The sequence below is a fragment of the Phaethon aethereus genome, assembly GCF_964289735.1.
Source record: "Phaethon aethereus genome assembly, chromosome: 18".
Lineage (NCBI taxonomy): Eukaryota > Metazoa > Chordata > Aves > Phaethontiformes > Phaethontidae > Phaethon > Phaethon aethereus.
In genome coordinates, this window is record NC_138594.1 from 13,319,766 (window position 1) to 13,337,204 (window position 17,439).

The window sequence follows — 17,439 nt, forward strand, 5'->3', positions numbered from 1 at the left end:
AGAACAGCCTTTTGCCACAGGAGTTCTTAGGAAGAGGAAAGACTTTTGTAGAGATCAGAGCTGGGGTAGGTATCCGTTTTTTCCTGGCACACTGAGAACTCACAATGCAGTATCTTCTTTCTCCATTTATTTGATTAGATAATCAATAAATCAAATTCGGTGTGATGGCTTGAAACCGAGCCAGTGATTTACACTGGAAATTAATCCCTCAATCTTTCCAGCGAAAGCATTCTCAGAGCAAGGTCTATGAAGCAAAACTAAATTAATAAATTAAATATGACTAAGATGCATTCACAGTCATTTTATGTTTATTCATTACAGGAATAGGCTTATCTTTCCCTGTTTGCGATGGTAGGCAGCATCTCCAAATGAAGTATCGGAATTAAACATCAATGTCATCTTTTTCCATCAGTACTCAGTAGACTTTCCTCTCTCCCTTTTTCATGAGGCCAAAGTTCCCAAAAGACAGCAGCCACTAGCCAGGGCTGTTTGTTGCTTGTTGCCGCAGGAACAGCGATTCTAGGAAAGGAGCACTCTATAGAAAGCCAGCCAGCACCCGAGTTACGGGATGGCTGGTCCTGCCTGATTACACAAGCAGCAACCAGAAACGCAAAGGAAGTTCTCGTAGCGGGACTTCTCCCTGTCCCTGCACACACCCCACCCACTCCAATTACAAAGATACATATAATTCCCTGTTAGTACAGCATAAATGCAAGATTTGCTGCAGAAACCCTCCACTTGGCCTTTTAAAGCTGCTTTGCAGAAGTAATGGGGAAATGAATTCTCTTCCTTGTTTTATTAGAAAACACACAGTTTTGTTTTGCTCAAACTTTACCTAAAACATTGCTGTTGAGGACAGTCCGTGCTCAGAAAACCCAACTCCAGTCAGTATTTCCACACAAAAACACGCAGGAAACTATTACAAGCACCATCGCTGCCATCCATGCTGCTGCTCCTGCTACCCTAGTAAAAGCTGAAGAGACAGACCACGGCACACGTGGTACGCACGGGGGTCTAGTCTGCGGCACCTTAATTCTCACGGTGAGACACTGGACACTCTGGGGCTCACTGGGGTGCAGGAGAGCCCTCAACTTCCGTGACTCCCCCCCCCGGCTTCTATGAATTAGTACAGGAATGCTCCACATTTTTTCTTTTCTCCCCTAGAGTACTTTCTCTATTTCATGCACATGAAGTACTAGACCCACACACACACACACAGAGCTCCCCATCTACCCACCGAACCTGCCTTTGTCTACCATGATTTATTTTATTAATAAAGACACCCTTCTTCACTGGGAAAAGCTTTCCTTAGAAAGCAGACGAATGTTTTTAATAACAACTAAGAGACGGAGCAACATTCTCCTCCCCTTGTACTCTCTTCTGGACTTGAATCAAGACACCAAAACTCATCTTGATGAGAGAAAACCCTGGTTTAAAGCTTGACCATGCAACCGAGCCCCACAGGCCAGACATACGTCCTAATGAATTATTCTGCTAATGGTATCAGACGACAGTTAATTTCGCCAGCAGCTGAGGAAGCGTCAGGCCATCACTTTACCATCCAGTCCTTCCTCCTGGTGATTCTCTAAAGAAATCAAAGCTGCACAGAAACTGGCTGCCACATAACTAGTTTTCTGATACCCTTTAACTTGTGGACAATTACCTCACCTCATCATCAAACAATTGAACATGCCTAAAGACTGAAAGGAGAGGTGGCGGATGACTCAGTGGCAATTCTTGGATGAGACAGCACACAATAATGAAGAAATTGTGCATTTTAAGATTTAAATATCAGTGAATATAAACATCTGTTGCCGAGTTGCTCAGGTAATGGCATTAATAGAGACTGTGCATTATTATTCACAGAAATTGCAATACCTCCAAGAAATTAAGCTGCAAGTTCTGTTATAGTTTGTGCTGCTTGTCTGCCAAGGTACCTGGAGGCTTGCCTTACCGTGTTTTCTTATAATAAGGTGAGATTTATTGCTTGTTTTTTATTTCATACTTAAAATTGAAACCTGATCTTTGGCTAAAGTGATTCTGGGAATTTAACAGTTTCTGTTTCCAGTCACTGGCAATCTTTGCCCAACTCTTAAGAGCTCTGTTTTGATTTTTTCCTAGAACAAGGCTTCAGTGTATCTCTCACTTCACATAAAGCCAACTTAGTTACCAGAACACACTCACTTCTAAAGGTATCTCAGCAGAGATTTGTCATTACCACCCTCATTCTTTGCCATAATAGAAGTTTGGGGTTTTTTTAAACTTCACAAAGCAACAACGATGTTTCCAAAGGTTCCCCCAGGCAGTCCTGTGGATGTCCAGTCACTATCACTTTCTCCCTTTTAACTTAAAGGTGTCTATACTGGGTGCCCATAAGCCCAGCACAGCTCTGAAGTCACACCAGACCAGAGAGTCAAGCCTAATTTCCAGCAAAGGGTCTGTTCCGCTGCCACTGGGGTTATGTGGTCTTCACCCAGGGCAGCAGTCTCCACCATTTTCTGTTTGTTTTAGCATCATCACAGCCAGAAAATTCAGCTAGAATGTCAGAAAGAAAACAGCACCTCTCCTTCTCCCACCTTTCACAACCCTTTCTGGAATAAAACGGACCCTCCTTATTCCATTTATTGATATAAAAAAATCAATTTCTACTATAATACAATTTTCAATTTACAGACAAGAACAATATTTACAATGAAACAACTCTGCAATGCAATCTGCAACTGTGCAAAACTGGTGGATCCAGACCAACTACAGAACTTCTCCTCATTTTTATTCTTTCTTGAACATGCTCCATGGGGCACAGGGCTTCTTCCCTACTAATATGCCACTGTCCCATCTGTCACTAATTGCTCCCTCTGATGATTTCTTCCCTCTCACTTCACAAGCACAGTGGTCACACAGCTCGCTAGAGCAGCACGATGCAAGTAAGTCCATTCCTTTCCCTTCCCAGGCTGAAGAAAAAGGAAGGGAAAAAGAGCAGGGAAAGCCACTACCCAATGCTCAGGACACCAGCACTTTTCAAGAACTGCAGTGCTGTGATTCAGAAAGCATGCACAGAGATAAAGTATTACCTTCATGACTGGCTGAGCAAAATACTTCGCACTCCAGTCACAAAACCCCGTCTGCACTGTGGCCGAAATGAAACTTTTGTGTCCAACGGTATCATCGGCATCGTCGGTAGTCTGTCCAGAAAGAGAACAGGATGTTAACCCGTGTCCCTCCCGTTCACGTGGGCAAGATGCACACACAGGAATACCCAGATTGCCTTCAACACATCACCGGGCAGAAAAAAGCTCAAACACATTGCCAAGGATGTGAAGTTTTTTTACATCTAGCTTTAAGGTCACTGTCATTACATTAACTCTTTGGAAATGTGCAATTTCCCTCATCTGCACAGCACAAGACATAATGAGGCCACTGTATGGATCAGGGCTGAAGCACCAGTCTATCATCAAAACGAAGTCCCAGGATGAGTTTTCTCGCAGTCTCCCAAGCATCTGGCTTGAGAATCAGAGGAGCAGTGAAGATGATTCCGCATAAAGCACAGCTAGACACAGCTTCATATACGCATTTGAGTATCTGTTACAAAGCACAAGACATCCAAAAAGAAAATGGAAAGACCATTCCATTCAACCAGGTTTCATCCATTTTTTCAGAAATATGATCCAGGCTAGGGCTGCCATCCTCGTAAGAAGTGAAGGTGTTCCTGCTAAGGCTTCAACTTTTTTTTTTTTTTTTTCAATCACACAGAAGAATTGACTCTCTGCTGCTGGTAGCTTCTGTGAGATCACTCATTAAAGAAAGGCAGAAATACCAATTTAAATGAAGAGCAGTTACTTCTCGGTAGTCAGAACACCCAAAAGCTGTGTTGTCCACTTGTCCTGTGGACTGCAATGCACACACCTCTTCGGATGGGAGAATCCTTCCCTTTTATAGCACCAGGAGGGAGCAAAGGAGGGTCAGTGTCCTCCCCATCACGCCCCGTGCAGTAGTACAGACAGCAGAGCACACTTGCTACCTTTTCCGTTTCCTCCCATCCACTGAGCCAGCACCAGAAACATCCTGGAAATGCACTGAAGTAGGAGGAGAGGTAGACACACAACTATTGCCAGATGGCTGAATCCTGACGAACACTAACCATTGATAAGTATAGTCTCTATCTTCAAGTGATGGCCACAAGCATGTCCAAGTGTGCTTGGACTCAACCATATTCACCCGAGTGACTCATCTGAAGGTGACATTCAGAATCCTTTCTGCATACTAAAGGCTGACTGATTGCTCTACTTGGCACCACATCAGTCCTTCATGCTGCTGTAAATGGAAAAATGCCCAGTACCCGATGACTGTCTTTAGAATGCTAAAATGTATGCAAAACCCTTGTTGGCTTGCTTGCATGCTGAAAAGGGGAGTCACTACTGTTCCTCCCAGCTCTTAACTGATCAGCTCTCCTCCAGCAGGTCGCCCTGCTATGAGCTTTGGTCTTCCTAGTAGTAGTCTGGGCTCACATCCTCCCTCGTGCATAGTGCCAAGTGTGGAGTGGGTATGGGCCGCTGGAAAGAAGGTGAATATTCTGGTGCAGAAGCACCTATCGGTCTCTCGAGAGGAGTGCCAGTTTGTATGTTAAAGGAAGAGGAATCTCCCCTTTTTCCTCCTTGGTCCCTGCTTTGTTGAGATTGGAGAAAAAGCATCTGAGGGACACCGAACTGACTCTGCATTATCACTCAGGCAGAAAAATGTTTATGCAAGAATAAGCAATCAACTCTGATTAAACACTTCGTAGTAGCTGAAGTGAATAATGCCCTATCAAAAGCTGTAAAACAAAATTTATCTTGAAGAACAAAAAAGTTAATCAGTTTTTATTTTCCTGGTTGGAGGAAGCCAACCTGGAGTTAACAGCAGCTAGAAGTAAACAAGAGATATGTAGAAACAAACCACAAAGAACAGAACGTGTAACAAAACCCAGTGGAGCGGGGAAGTAGTCAGATGTGAAAGGCAGGTCTCTTTACCTGTTCTGGCCCTTTGTCAAACATTTTTCTCGTCCTGGGGAATTGGTGGGAGTGGGGAGTATACTGAACCCCCATGTTGCCGACATTGGCAGGTCTTACGGATGTGATGTCCCGACTGACTGGCTGTTTTGTCACATCGTTTGTCAGGCTGGAGCTGCTTGTACTCGTGGTTGGAGGTGACCCTCTAAAGATCAAAAAAGAGGGAAAGGATTTAGGTATCACTGGACAGGAGACTCTTGCATGTGAATCACGTTACCTTTCCTTTGTTTCTTTCTTACACGGTTTACACTTCACTGCTGTGCTGCTGCTGCAAAACCAAAACGGAGCAAAAGAACACAATCCCCCCATCTCCTCCAAAAGACATACAAATCCCAAAACAAGAGTGAGCCTTGACTGCACCAATCTTATCCAGACTGAGGATAAGAAAATCACCATTTTGGGAACCTGCAGGGCCAAGTGTCACACACCCACAGGTCGCGACGTCTGACCTACGGCACGCCGACTAGCCACCGTATGTCCATGGGGAGACTGGAAGTCCTGTCAGCCCACAGAAAAGCATTTTAATTTACATGTAAACTGAGATTTATCTTTTGGCACAGCTACATTATACTATCAGAAAACATTCACAAAACATCACATCAGGGCAGTTCTGGGCCCTTCGTTTCAACTCTGAACCTTACTGGTGCACATCGATTATGGGGTGCTAGATCTAAAGCGTGGTGTTTTCCCTTGGCGAGCAGGGTTGGGGAAATAATCAAATTTCCAAATCCTAGCTTTGCCCATACCATTATCTCAATTTCACCACGGTTTAGGCATCACTTGTTGATCATCAGATAACCCTGGCTTTTATCAGCTGAAAGTGCAGAAAATACAGATCAGGCTTCAATGGGAAATTTGGATACCACACAGGTCAGGCCCGCGCGCATCAGTAAAATCAGCAACAGTCAGCTCTTCTTTTCAATTCCTCTTTAGATCATTAGTGTGGCTTGTTACTCTTTGTCCCAAAAAGAAATACAGGCAGAAACTCCCCACCTTTTCCCAGAGCTTTTGTTTCTGAACACCCTGCCAGTGCTAAGAGCAGCAGCTACCGGGAGCTCAGCACGTTCACTCGCTCTGGCGCAGGTAACCGGGACGGCTGCTGGCGAGCTGACTGGCAGGGAGCACCTAGTCCCGCGACGGCAAAAGCGCTCGGAAGCAACGCTGGCGCTTACCCCACTTGGTGGATGTGCATGCCCTTGTTGGTGGGGCTGGCGGGGGCAGACTGGGTCAGCGAGGAGGTGTCGAGGATGCGCTGGGGGCGAGCATTTACTGTTGCCTAGAGAAAAAACACAGCAGCGTCCTGAACAGCCAAGATTGCAAAACACCAAGCGCAGAAGTTTATTATCTAACACAATTGCACACCTGGGGTTAAATGAAGTTACGCTCTCTATCACTGTGCGTGTGGGTGTTTAAAAATGTATATGAAAAAAGCCCCTGTGCAGTTCCCAACACATAAGATGATTTTACTACTTTTTCAGTCAGAAAACACTTACCAGAAAGTACTCTTCCGTTACTTACAGGGAAGTGGCTTTGACTAACACATAAGCCGTTTCCCTAAATCAGCTGCAGCTTACGACCTGTACCAGCACTTCGAAACAAGCTGCCACCGGGCAGGCAGACAGCCCGGGGGTCCCCCTTGGGCAGCCGGGCTTCCTCTGCCACCTCATGACAGAGCACCGCAATTCTCACCACGACTGTAATTCAAGCACGCATTCTGACCCTGATTTCACATTCAAGTCAGAACTCTCCTCCTAAATCTGGCAGCTGCCTGAAACTGCCTCCTGTTGCTGCTCCATCTCCTCTAACGAGAGCCTAGCTTCTCCCGAGTTTGTTAGAGGGTGCCCGTCCAGCAGCACCACATCCGCTCTCAGGGGAAAGGCAGGGGATTGCTATGGTTGGGTGCTCTGAGCTCTGCAGAAGACTGCCAGTCCTCCTGCAAAACAGTACCCTGGCACTCAGCCACCAGCTGGAAGAGACCTGTTTCTGAAAGAGCTTGAGAAGTTATTGTCCTTTCTCCTGGGGAAGGCTTCAAACGCAAGCCAGGAGAAAGGCAGCAAGAAGTGCAGACAGCTACATCGCCGTCTCGCACTCCTCCAGGCTGAGCACGCTGCTCACACCGTGCAAACAAGCCTCTCCTTTCAGAAAGGGAGAAGTCTTCCATTGCTTACAGACTCTTTTCCTCCTCTTCCACATCAACCCACCTTCTGTGAAACGTTTGACATTTCTCACATATTGAAATAACTTTTAAAGGAAGCCCCAGACTGGCACAAAAAACCTGGAGGGACAAATACAGCTATCCCACAGGCGAGATGACTTTAATCATCTCTTCGAACACTAAGAAAATCCACATCTCGGCACAAGAGCTGAGCGAGGTTCTTGGGTGACGACACCGGGCTTGTGTCTAGCTGAAACCAAGCTAAGCAAGGTAAGACCAGCAGCTACTGAAGCACAACGCACTCAAAAAGCAAGAGCTGTGCACATGGTCTTCTGGAGCCCAGACAGCTAACGAGCCTTTTCTAAGTTAATGCCTTTCCAAGGCAGAACCAACAACCATCGTGAACAGCGGCATTTGTCTTTGCACTCAAAGCCCACACGTGTCCGCAGCAGAGAGAAATCGGAAGCGCTCCTGCTTGGGAGACACCCTGCTCTCCCCTCGCAGGAGCCAGAAGGCCTCCTGAGAGGACCTGCGCTTCTCCCTTCCTCAAACGACTCAGCGAGGTGTTCACCACCTCCGCTTCCAGAGGCTTCAAGCCCTCCTGACCGTCGCTCGTTTGGCTCCAAAGGGCAGGAGCAGCACCGACCGTGACGGTGCAGCACACCTGCACCTTCTCAGGCGGGGTGGGAGAGGTCCCAGCGGCCACTCGTCTCTCCACCGCTCTCCGGCGAGCAGATGCACTACACGGGGCTGGGGCAGACAGCCACACCGTCCGAATGGGAGAAAGGAGAAACAATTTAGCAACTAGTGACACGTAATTATTCAGAACTGTTTTTAATTAGTCACAGAAGGCCCAGTTTTAAGACTCTCGCAGTCAGGTTTCTGTCGCCTGAAACGGGTCAGGTCACCTCGTTTCACAGCAGAGGGACAAGGTCAGCTAATGCTAATTGGCGGGAGGGGTGCCCAGAGAGATGAGCGTGGCAGGCAGCCTTCCTTTTCCAGGGAAAAACAAAAGAGCAATTCCTTTTCTGAAGGCGGTGAGCAGTGCGAGGGCTGCAGTTCAGTGATACGACAGCGGATTTTGCTGGAGGCAGCAGCTCCCCATTTCCTAGGGATTTGCTCCTTTGCCAGTCAAATCATCTCTTTTCAGGAGGGGAGGTGGTAATTCATAATTTTGCAAATTGACTCCAGGTTAAAGAAAAAAAGAAAAAAGCACACACTGTCAGAATTACTTGCTCATGCACAGAAAAGCCTGTACCAATGAGTGATGTCGTGGAGGAATAACTCCTGGGATAATTCAGCCTCAAGCCTTCCATTAGAAACAGCTGCATGAGGCAACCTGGGAGGAAGCAAACTTTCCTTAATTAATTGTGATTTCAAAAAGTCTTAAAAGGCCAACATTGATTACCGGGTCCTTTTTGTTTGTTTTGGTACAGACAAAAAGTATGTTTTGGATTTTTTAAAAGATCAGGCTGGGAATGAGAGTTGTACCATTCCAATCTGCATCATTAATATAAATCACAACAGAGCCGCAATCTGTGCGAGAACTAGCGGCGTCTGATCAGCCCAGGAAATCAGACGGCGTATTTCACATCCAGGAAGCATGCACGCCTGTGCAACCTACTCACCGGCTGCTCAGAAAGACATCACCCTATTTAAAGACCACTGGAGTTCTCCTGTAGATAAAGATCTATATTCATGGCTCTGTTGAAGAAAAAAACCTGAACAGGACTCGTCACAGCTGAAAACAAAAATTCTGCTTTAAATGCACGCAGTGCCTTGCAAATAACTATTTTACAAATGCAGACTCGTAACCTGAACTTTTGCGCATTCACAAAGCTCGCAGTACTGGCCTCCACATTTTACCGCAAGGGATTAAAAAGCGGAGCGATATTTACTTCTTCTAAGCACTCCAAACACGCTGCTCTCAGTGTGTTGTCTGATCACCCGTCAGGGCAACGGAGTTACATGACTAACACCTGCCTGGTACAAAATATATTTAAAAATCAAAAAGACTTAAAGCACAGAGCTTGGCAACATTTTGAGGCTAAATATTTAGTTCACCAGGAAGGAAGATGCAGTTCCCCCATACCATCCAGAAGCTCATGGCTAATTTGTTCAGGCCTTTCAGCTACAAAGCCCAACAGTAACAGGCGACGTGGTACAAACCGCAGCGTTTTGTTCCATCGTGTTAATTCAAGAAAACTTCAGATGCCCAAGCTCCTAAACGGAACCTCTTGTTCCCTGAATTTTGTATTAATTAGAACAAGAGGGTTAAACCCCTAAATATTCAAGTGCTTTGTTTCAGCAAGAAACATCAACTTTTGTTTTTATTCAGTGACAAAATTCAAACAACAGAACGGAAAACACACTGTTTGCACGTACTTGGGAGGGCCAAGGGCCGCTGGGCAGCATCCAGGCTGCTCCCCTTTAGGTCCAACAACGCTTCATTAGCACCAAGGAAAGATGGCAGGATACAGTAAGCAAAAATTTAATTGTTACTGATTTGCATTACACATCAGGCAACTCCTATAATCTGTCTCAGCTCGCACCAGCAGAGACGTGGAGTTCAGGCTGTAAATCCTGGCAGCACTGCTCACAGCGGGAGCTTTGTCCATAATGAAATGAGTAAAGGCCAGATCATAACCCAGGACCTGAAGCCTTAACTTCCATTTGGTGGGCTGTTAATAGGATTTTTTTTTTTTTTTTTTAATTTAGAAAAAGCCTTTTTAGACGCTACCTGAGCCAGGTGTTACTGGCATAAGCAAAGCCCACAGCATCATGAAGTGCACAGCAGTTAGCTCACTATATACGCTGCTGGACAAAGAGCATATTTAAGTACTTTCCTTAAGGATCTTATGGCTAAGGCAAAGAAGAACAAGTAAGTTTTGTTCACTGAAGCATCCCCAGATAAAAAAATCTTTGTAAATGGCAATGCTGCTTTTACTGTTTTGCAAAACCATTCGAAAAGCCAGCGCCTTCGAAAGGCAGGGACAGAGCAGCTGCCTGAGCGGCAGAGCGTGAGATGCATGATACCCATCCACTTGAGCTTCTGGACTCCATTCAGTACCAAGACATTCAGGTCCGATTTGCCAGAATTAACACAGAATTTAGCAAACCAGTCATAACATTCACTACGGATATCACAACACAATGATCAAAATTCCTGCTGGCTAAGTGACCCACAGCAGAGCTAGTGAAGGCACCCGCAGGGACAGCAGCATCTTTATCAACATTTACACATCTCTTTCCACTAGCAAGGGAGTAAGTCCTGAAAAAATACTTAAGACAGGAAAAGCAGATCCAGTTCTTTATAACCCTTTTAATCCCATAGTGGGAGTAACATTTCATTTTGCAAAGAGCCTTCCAAAATACAAAACCGAAATAGTTTCATGCATCTAGAGCAGAGAGGGAAATCTTTCACCTTTTCCTTTTCTTATTCACCTTAGTTTGGCATCTCCAGCCTGACAGTAATTTGTTGTACACCTGAATCACCAGGGAAGGACTGACCTTTGTTGGCCCCACTGACAAAATAATTCTCTATCCCAAACCCCAGACATTTACCACTCACTGACATGTATACTAAAACAAGCAAGAGTTCAGGTAAGTAACTGTTTTCTCAATAGAAAATCAGATTCAATAGCGAGAAATCTCTAAGGCATTAAAATGGTAGCGCACAATGCTGGCATCTCTTACTGCAACGTTAGCTTCGAAGTCTGAAGGTTTATGACTATTCACTGGAAATCATCAGTAAGAGACGTCATCTCGCATTGCAATGGCTCATGGTCTTGATGCTGGAGCAACTAGAAAGCGCGTGGGAAGGACTGCGTTCAGAGAGCTCTCCGACACCACCGACTGGGGCGGAGAAGGGGGAAGGCAGTTGGTGAGAAGATGTTCTGGGGTGGCCTGGCGCTTCGTTTCAGGTGGAAGGTGAGGGTGCTTCTACAGCTCCCCAAGCTGGCAATTCTGCATCAGCAGCGATGGCAGCCTCCAGGGACATCTTGTCACCCTTGGAGGATGAAATGTGATGAGGATGGTGGTTTAGGCGGGTCAGGCCTGGGTTGAAGAGGTGAGTAGTGGCAGGGGTGTCTGCATGCTGACTCACATGTACTAGTTCACCTGGATTGGAGAGCCGTTGTGGCTTCAGTCTGCAGGCCAGTCCCACTTGCATAATCTAAATCAGTTTGCAAACGGATAATTTAATGAAGTATATTTAAGGTTTCTCCCAGGGACTGATCTAGATAAGTAGACTTCTAAACAAGACCTACTGTCTAAGGTCTGTACCTAATTTATATCCTAAAACAGTCCCAGGCCCTCCCCCATTCATTTATTTTACCTGGTCAAGAGTTCATTCGAGTGTTTATCATCTTGAAACATTAAGAGCTCCTTCTGCAATAGATCCAGACTGAACCAGGACCACGTACCAGAGCCCTCCAGTAGATCTATTCAGTTCAGTCTGTCTGTGCTTTGCCCAGGCATGAGAAACATGAACACACAAAAGCCTGACAGACACACACGGACACAGAAAGGCATACCTTGTAGGCAATGCTATTGAGAACTTTCATAGCCAAGTCGGAGACATCAGGATAGGGGTCGGCAGCTAGGTGAAGGAGCACTCTCCAAATTTGAGTATAAACACTGTTGAAACTCACACCTAAAATAACAACAACAAAACAAAAACAAAAAAAGAAAGCCCCACAGCACATGACAATCCATCAACTCAAACTCTTTGATCTTATGTGAGAAAATTCATTAGAACTGCAAACATCACAATGACATCTAAGAAAACATCAAGAGCAGAGCTCAAAAAGGCCCTACGTGTGCATTTTGTCTCCATTTTGTCTTTCTCTGTGAACTCTGCAAGGGCTTGTAAAATGAAACTGGGAGAAAGCAAAATAAAGACTACCTAAATAAGCTTCAGTCAAACTCCTATTTTTCTAGGCTCCTGAAGCAAATAACCTGAAAAGGCCAAATGGATAACGTCTTTGGATTTCCTGAGCAAAAATACTAAACGGTATAAAACCACAGTTACTGACTTCTATATTTACAGTTATTTTTATTGCTGTTTTAAAAATTAATACTCAGCTTGAATGTTCAGTGTTTTATATATTCTACAAGTTTACTAAACATCTAAATGTTAAAAATGAAGCTTTAGGACTTGTATCTTTGAGAAGCAGTAAGTCTAACTAGGTCTTTCCTATTGACATCTGTACCAATTCCTCAATTGCCAATTTGTTATTTAATGAGAATATCGGCTGTTTGGTATTTCAGCAGAAGGGACTGACAGATTCAAAGTACAAATCAAATTAATAAGCATTTGTAACAACTGACAAAATTCTGTGAACATTTTATTTTGTGGCTTTTAGGTGAATATTTAATTTGTTATTCTTTCTTCTAACCCTCACAACGTCTAATAGTCGTAACACCGTCGTTTGGGAGTTGAACCATTTGGACAATATTAAAGTGGTTGCACTAACAAAAAAAGGAACTAAAATAGGGATTTCAGATGAGTCACAATCAATGGTAAATGACAGATCAAGCTGTTACTGCATTTCCTTTCATGTTTCTGGAGGCATCTAAATATAAAGTGTTAAGTTAGGAAGAAAGGGTTCCTTGATCAACAAGCAGCTTCTCACCTTGCATAGCTACTAAACATGATACTCGAACCAACAGAAAATACACTTGGACAGACCAGTTGTGAACTTTGGCTGAAGAAGGCAAGTAGCGTGTGGTAAAAAGCTTCAGGAGCATGCACGCTGCACTCCCTGTGCTTGTCTGCGTTAGCCAAGGGAACCTTCCTTCTGCCGGAAAAATTCCCCAGCACGTGCCAAAGCATTCTGCAAAATGTAAAGGCGATAACCTAACTCCATCCTCTCATCTGACCAGCAAAGAAAAGGGTCTCTTACTCAGCGACGTCCAACGGATTTTCCAAGTGGTGTCTACTCAGAGTTCCACGCAGAAGTCTCGCAAATAGTTCTGACAGCACCGCCTGGGACGCTGCTGCCCATTTGCTGGGGGTTACCTATACAACAGACTTCTATAGCTAATCCTAACCTTCCCGAGACAGGTAAGATACAGCCGTGTTAAATCCACCCAGGAAAAATTTAGAAGCTGATAATCTGAGAAAGCAATAACAACTGTCAAGATACAGTAGGGTCAAAGAGTGCTGATCTGTCATACTTGGTTTATGCCAGCTGAGGACAGAGTCCAAAGTGTACGAAATCCCGGAACGCGTGAGTACGGTGTGCACGAGTTGAGCAGAACTGAATGGTGCGGATCTAAGCTCAGGTTTTGGCTTTGGCCATAACAGGCAAAAGTTACTGTGTTTTTCAGAAACTCTTTATCCCGGTTTAAATAAAGAAAACATTGATACACCATAAAGAAAGTCTCCGCTCGGAAGAGGGCTAAACCTCCCAACCATGAAGGACGGTGATACAATGCTTGTCTGTCTTCTCCAGGCTTCTAACCATTTAGGTTTTATTTTTGCAATTGCCACGTTCACCCTGGAAGCTTCTACTATCCGGAAAAGAAAAGGAGGAGGGGGAAGGAGAAAGAGCAAGAGAGGGAGAGAGACAATGTGCTACAAGCTGTGAGAAGAAAAAAAGCCCCAGCCGCTGGAGCAGCTAGCCAGGCAACGTCGGCCGAGGTCTGCTCAGAGCTCCACCTCCTACGTTTGCTCCTGTGTTAGAAGTTACGTACGGACCGATGGGAAATCCGAACGGCTTGAGTGCTTTTAAAGCCCTTGAAAGACAGGGAGAGAAAGGGAGAGCGAGAGGGTACCCATCAGATTTTCTAGCGTCTCTGATAACCACCTCACTCATGACACGGTCACAAAGAAAAACCAACAACATTTTTTATACATCTAAGTGTCATGACAAAAACAAATTTAAAACACAACTGCGCAGCGCAATTCCTCATTCACTTGTCAGCCTTTGAAAAGAACAGAGGGAATTTCTACAAAGGCATCTCTGGCTCAGAGCTGGCGCCCGAAGGCCTGATCCTTTCTTCTGCCGTCTCCCCCCGCCCGCGGTGGTGGTGGTGGTCGTGGCACTGACTCAGCCGAGCGACACGTCTGACAGAGCTCCTGTAAACCCTGAGCACCGAGGCCGTGGGGTAACGAACAGCAGCAGAGCGGGCAGGAGCAGCAGCAGCTTCATTTCACGTAATGGACTAAAACGCAAAAAATATCCATGAGATGCAAACAGAGAGCCAAGCAAGGGGGACGGGGTGCTAATCTAAGCAGACAGCTCTGTAATTAGTCAGACTGGTTCAAAGCCAGTTAAACGGACCTTGCAGTATAGATTTACATTTACAAAATGATTCCTCTCCACCAAGAATGTCAAAAATAAATTGCCCGCCTTTACTGACGACTTTGATTTCCTTTGCACAGGCACAGCTCTTGGCTCAGCCTAGCAGCAAGCGTCGTGCCGCGGCGCTGAGGAGGGGACCTGGCTGAGGCCCTGCAGCCGGGCCGCTGAGCGCACGATGGGTAGAACCACCTCGGGTGCAAAAATGAATGCTGATGTGTTTATTTATTCTTTCTGTTTTGCCAGGCTTTGACAGGGTTTCTTTCTAATCCCCTGTGAAAGTCACTGCAGTGATTTCAAGCCTCCATCTCCCGAAGAAGGTGCGGCCACTCCCCACCCAACACAGCAGCAAAAGCTGACCGACAGCCGCGCCGGCACTGCTGCGCGCCTTGCACCGGCGCCGGCGCGTCCCGCGGGCAGGGGCGGGCACGGGTCACGCTGGCACGCAACGTAACGTACAGCTGAAGTCCTTCAGACTGAACGGTACAGATACCTGCCCTCCGTCAAGCCTAACCCCACCTGCCTCGTAAACGCGCACGCCACAAGCCTCTCCTCTTCCCAAGTGACGGGGAGGCCCTGTGAGAGCTACTCGGAAGACGAGAACATCTGAAATCCTGATGGCTCTCCGAACTCTGCTTTGACAGACGCGACGGCAGCCTGTTCCCTGGAGGAACGGCACATCAGCGTTTCCTGCGCAGACCTGACAGTCTGCAAGCTGGTCCCTGCACGGCGCCACGCAAAGGGGCTGCTGCACGCTCCAGCCCCTGACAGCGATGCAAGCGGCAGCAACCAGAAGCAGCTCGCTAGGAAAAAGCATGTTCCCTCAGAGCAAATACTTCCTCTGGACCAGGGCTCTCATAGCCAACACGAAAGCAGCCTGCCACAACCAGCCTGTGCCACGTCTGCTCTTTTCCACGGAGAATGTGAGCGAGGCCAGGGCAAATAACGGCACACCAGGGGAAAAATAAAACCCAGAACACCAGCCACGTTCCTCTGTTCCCAGCTATGGCACACTGACGCTTCTCTCCCCATCCTGGTTTCCCCATTGCCCCAACACCACCACACAAACTGGCTTCTGGCTTGCTTAGCTAGGCGGTATTGTCCCTGGCCACTGCCTCGGGCTCCTCCATCTCGCCTCGCGTTGGGTAAATAGTATGAACCGACAGGAAAGCTCTGTATCGCACTTCTGTTTCCAAAAACCACTCAGACCCCTGTATTTTGCTACTGTGCAGGTGACTATTTATAAATACTGCTGGTTGACCAGTTACTCCTCGTTCTGACATTCAATATATCACATAGTGATACAGAAGGAGGCTCTACCCATCCCAGCACTCAGGTTCTTGTCTCCTGCAGCTCACTGTCCACCTACATCTCTCATTTTCCTCATCCTCGCTGCAGTAACCTCCCGCTCTAAGTGCTAGTTCAAGGGTAGCTCTTCAGAATGGATCCTGTGACATGGCAATAGTTTTCTGCCCCCAGCCTCTCCTGCTGGAAAAGAGAACTATTCCCCAGCATTTCATTGCTCCAAGATTTATTCTTCTCCTTCCTTGATCATTGTTTAATATAATCTTTCCAGCGATGCTCTCTGTAGGACAAAGATTTTAATCGTGTAGAATAATCAGCCTCAAGATATGCAAAACGCCCATCTTAATTCCTTCCCTTTTCCTATCTTAGAATGAAACTAAACTAAAGATTTCCAGGACACCAAGATTAATGACTGTTGTACGGAAAAAGCAGCAAGGCTTAGTTTCCCATCCAAACTGATGACTTTGTCGACTAACCAAAAACTGCCTCTTGCCAGCTTGAAAATGCAGCCCAGAAATAAATGTCTCTTCTAGTAACAGGACTGTCTGGCCAAGAACAGTCTGTCAGAAAACCGCACACCTAGACTAAAGGATGCGCTGCACCGGGGGGGCACTACACAGGGGCATTTGGCCCATAGTTAGCTAGGAAGCTGCTTGTAAAACGGCACAAGAAGGAATGGAGAGGTTTTCCTCAAGTTCACGGGAAGAAGTATGATGCCACAGTGTCAGTAAAGTGGATAGACTGATCCAGAATAATCCCTCTAGCACCATGTTCCTAAAATTGCATGAGGGGAAGAAAGCCCTGAACATCAGTGAATCAAGCTAGGGAATGCAGAGTACAGAACACAGAATTAAACTGTGCTTGACAATTTGTACTTTTATTATTACAGACTAGATTTCTGCTTTGGTTTGATTCTGCCCATGTGCCCAAAGCATCCCTTTTACTGCTCTGCCTGTCTCAAATATTTGGTAGAGTCATTATTGCAGAGCCAAATCACCATTACTTCTTCCAAATGATAAGGAGTAGAGCAAAACATTTCTTCAGTGAGGACAAGTCTATCGTCCAGGTGGACTCCTCTCTGAGTTACCCTACCCTTGCCAGCTATATAGCAGTATTTTATTGCGCACTAAAACATTAAAGAAAGGGGTTAACACGAGCCCAGGGGTTAACACGAGCCCAGGCTGGCTGCGTGGCAGCCGCAGCACTACTGAGGCTGGCTGGAGCTGATGGCATTTTGAAAACTCTTTCCTTGGGGAGCAGGAGAGAGCAGGCTGGAAGATGGTGATTCTTCAGTAGAAATGAAAAAAGCCTGGCTTTCAGCAGGCAAATACTGAAGGTAATGGGATTCTGTGTGAGTTATGAATTTTAAACACTTCTATAAGCTCTGTCGTTTCCAGCTGGATATGAGCTCTTCCGACTGAATAGGAATGAGAGAGGCCTTGGAGAACTGCTCTTTTTGCTTTCCCAAGTCTCCTTCACTCACCTCCAGCTCACCTCTAGATTCTTTTCCAACTGTGCTGAAAAGCTCTTGTGAGACACACACAAGCCATCAAGCAGACACTGGTTTGCACCAGTAGAAATCAGGAAAACTCAAGCTCTAGCTTAAGATGGAGAGAAATTTCCTAAC

The 17,439-nt window shown here is 46.0% G+C and overlaps 1 protein-coding gene across 2 annotated transcripts in view; it reads right to left on the reverse strand.

Moving 5' to 3' along the window:
• RPTOR (regulatory associated protein of MTOR complex 1) overlaps positions 1-17,439 on the reverse strand; it is a gene marked incomplete at its 5' end in the record, with an annotated part of 156,046 nt that overhangs the window by 29,778 nt on the left and 108,829 nt on the right. For both annotated transcript variants that reach the window (XM_082008349.1, XM_082008348.1), the window contains 4 exons: positions 3,072-3,182; positions 5,007-5,190; positions 6,218-6,321; positions 11,736-11,854. In XM_082008349.1, coding sequence (XP_081864475.1) covers positions 3,072-3,182; positions 5,007-5,190; positions 6,218-6,321; positions 11,736-11,854 — 518 coding nt within the window. The remainder of the gene's footprint in view (positions 1-3,071; positions 3,183-5,006; positions 5,191-6,217; positions 6,322-11,735; positions 11,855-17,439) is intronic.